This window comes from Nerophis lumbriciformis, linkage group LG34 (genome assembly GCF_033978685.3).
Source record: "Nerophis lumbriciformis linkage group LG34, RoL_Nlum_v2.1, whole genome shotgun sequence".
In the NCBI taxonomy this organism is placed as follows: domain Eukaryota; kingdom Metazoa; phylum Chordata; class Actinopteri; order Syngnathiformes; family Syngnathidae; genus Nerophis; species Nerophis lumbriciformis.
The window spans coordinates 2465349-2472520 of record NC_084581.2 but is presented as its reverse complement, the minus strand read 5'-3'; the positions used below and the strand labels follow the sequence as shown (position 1 = coordinate 2472520).

General features: G+C 52.1%; 1 protein-coding gene across 2 annotated transcripts; it reads right to left on the bottom strand.

Moving 5' to 3' along the window:
• On the bottom strand, positions 1 to 2694 carry LOC133576412 (rho guanine nucleotide exchange factor TIAM2-like). Of its 2 annotated transcripts, none has more exons than XM_061929608.1 (12): positions 2507 to 2694; positions 2226 to 2402; positions 2085 to 2153; positions 1911 to 2027; positions 1740 to 1848; positions 1486 to 1665; positions 1324 to 1427; positions 1159 to 1258; positions 1051 to 1094; positions 905 to 983; positions 736 to 820; positions 1 to 666 (listed from the first exon to the last, which is right to left on the bottom strand). In XM_061929608.1, exons 1-12 carry the CDS (start codon positions 2591 to 2593, stop codon positions 270 to 272), a joined length of 1548 nt encoding a protein of 515 aa, XP_061785592.1. In that variant the 5' UTR covers positions 2594 to 2694; the 3' UTR covers positions 1 to 269. The 2 variants fall into 2 exon arrangements, with proteins under 2 accessions (XP_061785592.1, XP_061785593.1); XM_061929609.1 differs by having other exon boundaries at positions 1911 to 2024.
• Positions 2695 to 7172: the final 4478 nt, after the last annotated feature.

Below are 7172 nucleotides of genomic sequence, written 5' to 3'. Positions count from 1 at the left end.
TTACATTTATATACCATTTTTATTTATATCTTTGTCCTTTTTTGTCAGTATTGATGTCAAATGGTCTTACATTGTATTCATTATGGTCTTAAAAATGTCTTTAAAAGTCGTCATTTTGTTGTTGTTGAAACCTGCCAGCCAATCACAGGGCTATGTTGTGGAAACACCGATCATAATCAAAATCAGCTTTGTTGGCCAAGTATGTTTAAAAACAAGGAGTTTGACTTAGTAGCTGGTGCTCTCTTTGTTCAGAGGTTAGCCTGTTAGCATTAGCCTTGCAGCACGGGGACAGCAGTAGACGAAGATTCTAGCAACACCTCGTAGAAAATGTCCTCATTGGTCATGGATGCGATGCTGTGGACGCTGAAGTCTTTCTCTAGGTCCAAGACCTCAGACCTGGACCTCCTTTGGTCACAGCTGCCAGTCACCACCGTTTTCCTGCTGAAGGTCAGCGTCTGCAGGTGAGCCTCCAAGTCTCTGGTCACCGAGCGTAAGACACTTGTCATCTGAGAGTTTAGCAGCCAACCACAGTCCTTCTGGTCAACAGGACTTGTCCAACGGGGGGACGACTCGGGCTGGTTCCTCCTCCTCAGGGAGTCGGTGGGAGCTGGGTCTGCCAGGAGTTTTTGGAGGATTCCCACTATCAGCATCTTGCTCTCCAAAGCTCTGCAAGACAAGTGGTGTCACTGACAACAGTATCAGTCCAGACGCTAAGACAAGGAGCGGTAGAAAAACCTGCTGCTCAGCTGGAACACCTCACTGGCTCCTCCCTCCTCAGACTTGTAGTGGATCAACTGCCACTTGCACGACGCCTCCCAGCCTAAACACAGTCAGGGATAGTGTAAACAATGTGTTCCTTTAGGCCCCTCTCTCTGATCTGATTGGCAGATCCGTGGCCGCTGACCTGGGATGACTTGGAGCGCCGTAACAGGTATCAGCCAGGGTAACCTGGAGAGGTCCGGATGAGGCGAGCGTAAGGGGGGCTGTGGTTTAGAGAAGACATAAGAGGAAGCTGGATGAAAGAAGACAACCGGATGGAGAGACTCTCACCATCTTCTTGTCGCTGAAAGCCAGGATGACGGCCCGCTGGAATACTGCAGGCAGAAGCACACACATCTTTCATGTTTGAGCATTAGGTGGTGCTAATGAGCCTCATACCAAACAAAGTGAGTTCTGGTTCCTTCTTCAGGCAACCCAGACCAGGTGGAGAGTTGAGCCACAACACCGTAGAGTGGACCAGGAAGTCCCCCGTGGACACCTGAGCACACGTCATCAGAATTTGCATGGAGACACCGTGTGATGAATTTTAAGAGGTCACCTGACCTGACTGTCTGAGGCTAGCTGTTGAAAGACATGTCCAAAATCCTCGTATAACTTCTTCACCTCATTTATGTGACAGGCCACCTCCTCCATGGCCTGCAGTGCCTCTGTGTAGACACCAGCAGACATTAGATCATCGCTGCTGACCGCTGGTTGTCGTCTCACCTGTCAGCCGGATGTGCTCGGCGCTTTTGGGCCGAGTGAGACTGATGAGTTCTCGCAGCAGAAGCGGGTACTTGAGAACTCTTTGAACGGGTTTGATGAGGAAGGAGTCCAGAGACGAAGAATGCTGCTTGGTCAGGTTTCTGGTATCCAGAAAGTGTTTGAAGGTTCTGTCTGTCCTGGCTGCATGGAGGAGAACAACACTTCTTCCTGTGTGTCCTACTTTTTTTTTCTTTTGGGGGAAATTATAGCCTCACCTCGCTCCAGGACCTTCTGTACTTTGACGTGGTTGGCACAGAAGATGCTGTAGAGCTTAAAGTGGTCAGCATAGTGCAGGAAAGATGCTCCCACTTTGAGGAGAACTTTCTGGAAGCAAAGCATGAAAGTCCACATTTCCCTCCTTCGATAAAAATGACAAAGATTCTCACCTTGAACTGCTCAGGTGAGTCCAAGTCTGGATTGGAGGTAATGTTGTCCTCCAGAGTTTGGAGAAAAACTCGCTGAAAGTCCAACATCTCAGGAAGGATTCCCACCAGCGCTTCCTTCTGGAAGAGACACACTGAGGTTCTGATCTACTCTGAAGAGGAAGAGGAAGAACAGACCTCGTCGTTACTGAGGAAGGTCTCATTGTGCAGAGGAGTCAGGTAGACCTCGAACAAGCAGACCAGATCCTGTTTGAGCAGCAGGACCACACCGTTATTAGGATCAACGGGAGCATCAAGAGCATGCTTCCTGTACCAGACCTTCACGTAGGACTTCTCCGTGTCCAGCAGCTCTTTAAGAACTCTGTGCACACGTTGACACACACTCAGGTGGGCAGGGCTTCCGGGCTGTAGGCCATCCTCTTTGGCATAGGACTTCCTGGACAGGAAAGTCGCCACCCGACCTCTTGGAAAAGTGTGGAGGGGCGAGCGTGGCAGCTGAGGGGGAAACATCATATTCATCACTTTCCTCACAGGCAACGACCCCCCTCTGCAGCTCTTATTCCACGCCACATTCGCCTGCTTCTCAGACTGCTTCTTACCTCATCCAGAAGCTCCTCACCTTCCTCCTCCAGTGGCAGCACCCAGCACACCGCACCCATGAAGGGGTGTAGGGTGTCAGAGGTCATTAGGAAGAAGCACCATGCAAACGTGGTCACTATCTTTCTCTGCAGACGCCATTAATCCTTCTGTGACTGAGGGAAGCTGATTAGCTCGCCGCTCACAGGTCACATGACACAAGGTATTACACACACACACACACACACACACACACACATACACACACACACACACACACACACACACACACACACATACACACACACACACACACACACACACACACACACACACACACACACACACACACACACACACACACGCGCACACGCACAAACACGCACACAGCTAGCAAACTAATCTCCACCTCAGATAGCCATTGATGATGTTGTCTCTAATCCAGGCCTGGACAAAATAAGGCAATTAGGCTTTTTAATTTTATACATCAAAATCCTTTATTGTCCATGGATGTTATCATTCATCCAGGTCATTACATTATCAGGTCTTGTATAGCAAAACCAAACAAACCAGTTGCAATCCATTGAATGCCATAAGAATAATCGTTTCTTACCAAAGCTGTAAATAAATGTGCAGTGCTATTTTCAAATTGCCGTAAGTCTTTAACCATCGTAATTGTTGCAATGGTTGGGGTCTATGCTTTTGAGTGATATACTGGTCATTACTGTCATGATAGTAATAATATGTCACATCAGCTTTAGGAAGACCAGGTAATGCTAAGAAGCAGAGTGGGTGGTGCTTGTTTACACAGCAGGAGAGACACATAAGCAGCTTTCCATTCTACAACAGTTATGTGTTGGTGTTTTTTTATGGAGCCAGAACACTGCCAGTTAATTTTGGTGCAGAAAAAGACAGTTGGCATTGTAGAAAAAGTTGTATTGTGTAAGTAGTGATATTGTAAAATATTGAATTGAAAAAATAAAATGCAGATGTTCTAAACACATAATATTTTCTGGATTATGTGTTGCAATGCCAATCCTCACATTTTTTTAAACTGTTACTTTTTGTGTTGTTGTTTTTAAGTGTAACAGATTTTTTTTTTTTTCAATTTACCGTTATTCAGATTCAGTTTTCTTTTATTCGCTTTCAAATTGCCGGCAGGGTTTTTAACTGAAGGGGAAAAGGGGTATTTATTTTTTACCCTTCTGTGTTTGTTGCATTTTTGCTATGTTTTGCTTCATGTCGATGAGATTGTGTGGGAAGTAAATAAGGAGTGGCAATCATTTGTTCTTAATGTTCATAGTTGCACTATTTATTTTCATGTACTGTATATTCTGGGCGTCTTACTCAGTAGAATTTAACACCGTTTTTTTAAGTGGTTTTTACCTTTTTAGCATTTTATCAGTCATTATTGTCGGAGTTTTTGTATACAATTTTACCCTTTTTTATTGCACCTTTTTCTCCACGAATGTGTTACGGCGCACGCGCAGTCTGATTCTCCCTCCTCTGCGGGAACACTTGGAGGCTCCGTCTGTGCGCACCTCGGGACACGCCCACGGGTGCGCACATCCAGGAAGGCGCCGCGCACGTCTCCGCCCTGCTGCAGCAGCCACCAGCTGCAATCACTCGCTGGCAATCATCACACCTGGAACTGATGAGGGCGAGCTGTTTAAAAGACCAGTGGACCCTAGGATCGGCGCGGGAACTTAGCTCGATTCATGTTTCCTCTCCGTGCCTTGATTTGTCCCCTGTCTTCTCCCGTGTCCCCGCAGTACCCTCCGTCGCCTGGAAAGTGAGCTGTGCGTCTCACTTTCCCCTGGATCTCCCTCTGGACTCTGACTGCCTCCTTCGTTCCTCGACCTTTCTCTCGCCCCTGATTCTGACGCCTCGCTCTCGCCCCGGATCATCTGCCTGCCCCCTGGACTTCCTCGTATCTCGTTCAACACGTTGGTAACACTCACTTCAGTTAAATTACACACATAGTCTTACACTACACACTCTTGTATTCTAGTTCACACTCCATTTCCTTAGTTTAGTTGGATTGTTTGTTGTTATTATTATTATATATATTTATTATATATAATAAATATTGTACATAATGCCCCCTGGTGTCTGTTTGCCGTCACCTCCCTCAGTAAACACAACAGTAAGTTCCCGCCAAAATTATTAAAGGACCTGACGGCACAGTTCCTTAGCCCCGCCCCTAGTGACTTTCGTTCCGCCCCCTGTGAATTTTTTTTTTTCTCTCCTCTTTTTGCCCCATTCACTATGTCTTTTTCTTTTTTTCGCTCATCACGGGAGGATTTGTCTGGTCCTGTCGACATGTCGTGGAAAGGCATGTTTAGTAGCAATATGGGCAAGGAAGAATTTTCTCGCCGCCTGGACACCCTCTTTCCACCCTCAGTGTCTGTTCCTCAGTCTACTGGAAGCATCTGGAATCCGCCTTTGGAGGGGGGGAATGGTACCGACAGCCGTGCTGGTGAGGTAGCACAGCTGCGGCCAGCAAGACCGCTACCATCGATCTTTCAGTTTGCCTGGCCGCACCCACCAACCACGCTACCAGCACCTGTTCCCGAGCTAGCACCAGCCCCTCGGCTAGCGTCCGAGCTAGCACCAGCCCCTCGGCTAGCGTCCGAGCTAGCACCTGTCCCTCGGCTAGCGTCCGAGCTAGCACCTGTCCCTCGGCTAGCGTCCGAGCTAGCACCTGTCCCTCGGCTAGCGTCCGAGCTAGCACCTGTCCCTCGGCTAGCGTCCGAGCTAGCCCTTGTCCCTCGGCTAGCGTCCGAGCTAGCACCTGTCCCTCGGCTAGCGTCCGAGCCAGCACCTGTCCCTCGGCTAGCGTCCGAGCTAGCACCTGTCCCTCGACTAGCGTCCGGGCTAGCACCTGTCCCTCGGCTAGCGTCCGGGCTAGCACCTGTCCCTCGGCTAGCGTCCGGGCTAGCACCTGTCCCTCGGCTAGCGTCCGGGCTAGCACCTGTCCCTCGGCTAGCGTCCGGGCTAGCACCAGTCCCTCGGCTAGCGTCCGGGCTAGCACCAGTCCCTCGGCTAGCGTCCGGGCTAGCACCAGTTTCTCGGCTAGCGTCCGAGCTAGCACCAGTCCCTCGGCTAGCGTCCGAGCTAGCACCAGTCCCTCGGCTAGCGTCCGAGCTAGCACCAGTCCCTCGGCTAGCGTCCGAGCTAGCACCAGTCCCTCGGCTAGCGTCCGAGATAGCACCAGTCCCTCGGCTAGCGTCCGAGCTAGCACCAGCTCCCAGGCTAGCGTCCGAGCTAGCACCAGCTCCCAGGTTGACCCCTGCGTCTCCTCCAGCTTCCAGGCTGGCCTCGACCTCTGCCCCTCGGCCGGCAGCGCCGACCTCAGCACCTTGGCCTGATCCTCAGCCGTCTTCCTCGTCTCCGGCGCTGCCAACGTCCGCTGCTTCCATGCCTGCCTCGCCGATGACGTCCGCTGCTTCCACGCCTCAGACGACGGCGTCTTCCTCTTCACCTCAGACAACAACGTGCCCTCCTCCTCGTGTCTGGCGGGCCGTACCACGGCGCCGCCCTCCTCTTCGTTGCCGGCGGCACGCACCACGGCTCCGCCCTCCTCTTCGTTGCCGGCGGCACGCACCACGGCGATGCCCTTCTCTTCGTTGCCGGCGGCACGCACCACGGCGCCGCCCTCCTCTTCGTTGCCGGCAGCACGCACCACGGCGCCGCCCTCCTCTTCGTTGCCGGCGGCACGCACCACGGCGATGCCCTCCTCTTCGTTGCCGGCGGCACGCACCACGGCGCCGCCCTCCTCTTCGGTTCCAGCGGGACGCACCACAGCGCCATTCGCCTCCGCCTTCCCGACGGCCAAGATGGTGGCCGTCCCTTGGTCGCCCGCCTCGCCGGCTTCAGCGGCGTTCTTCTCGCCGCCGCCATCAGACTCGTCCTCGGTGGATTCGGGGACACTTGGGCCGGCGACCCACCACCAGTTCGCCCCTCCGCCCTCCCTTGACTGTTGTTCCTGTTTTTTCGGGGGTTCGACTTCCAGGACATCTGGAATCTGTCCATAGGGGGGGGGGGGGGTACTGTTACGGCGCACGCGCAGTCTGATTCTCCCTCCTCTGCGGGAACACTTGGAGGCTCCGTCTGTGCGCACCTCGGGACACGCCCACGGGTGCGCACATCCAGGAACGCGCCGCGCGCGTCTCCGCCCTGCTGCAGCAGCCACCAGCTGCAATCACTCGCTGGCAATCATCACACCTGGAACTGATGAGGGCGAGCTGTTTAAAAGACCAGTGGACCCTAGGATCGGCGCGGGAACTTAGTTTTCTCATGGTGTACCGTAAGCAACAAGCTTTATGCTCGATTCATGTTTCCTCTCCGTGCCTTGATTTGTCCCCTGTCTTCTCCCGTGTCCCCGCAGTACCCTACGTTGCCTGGAAAATGAGGTGTGCGTCTCACTTTCCCCTGGATCTCCCTCTAAACTCTGACTGCCTCCTTCGTTCCTCGACCTTTCTCTCGCCCCTGATTCTGACGCCTCGCTCTCGCCCCGGATCATCTGCCTGCCCCCTGGACTTCCTCGTATCTCGTTCAACACGTTGGTAACACTCACTTCAGTTAAATTACACACATAGTCTTACACTACACACTCTTGTATTCTAGTTCACACTCCATTTCCTTAGTTTAGTTGGATTGTTTGTTGTTGTTATTATTATTATATAT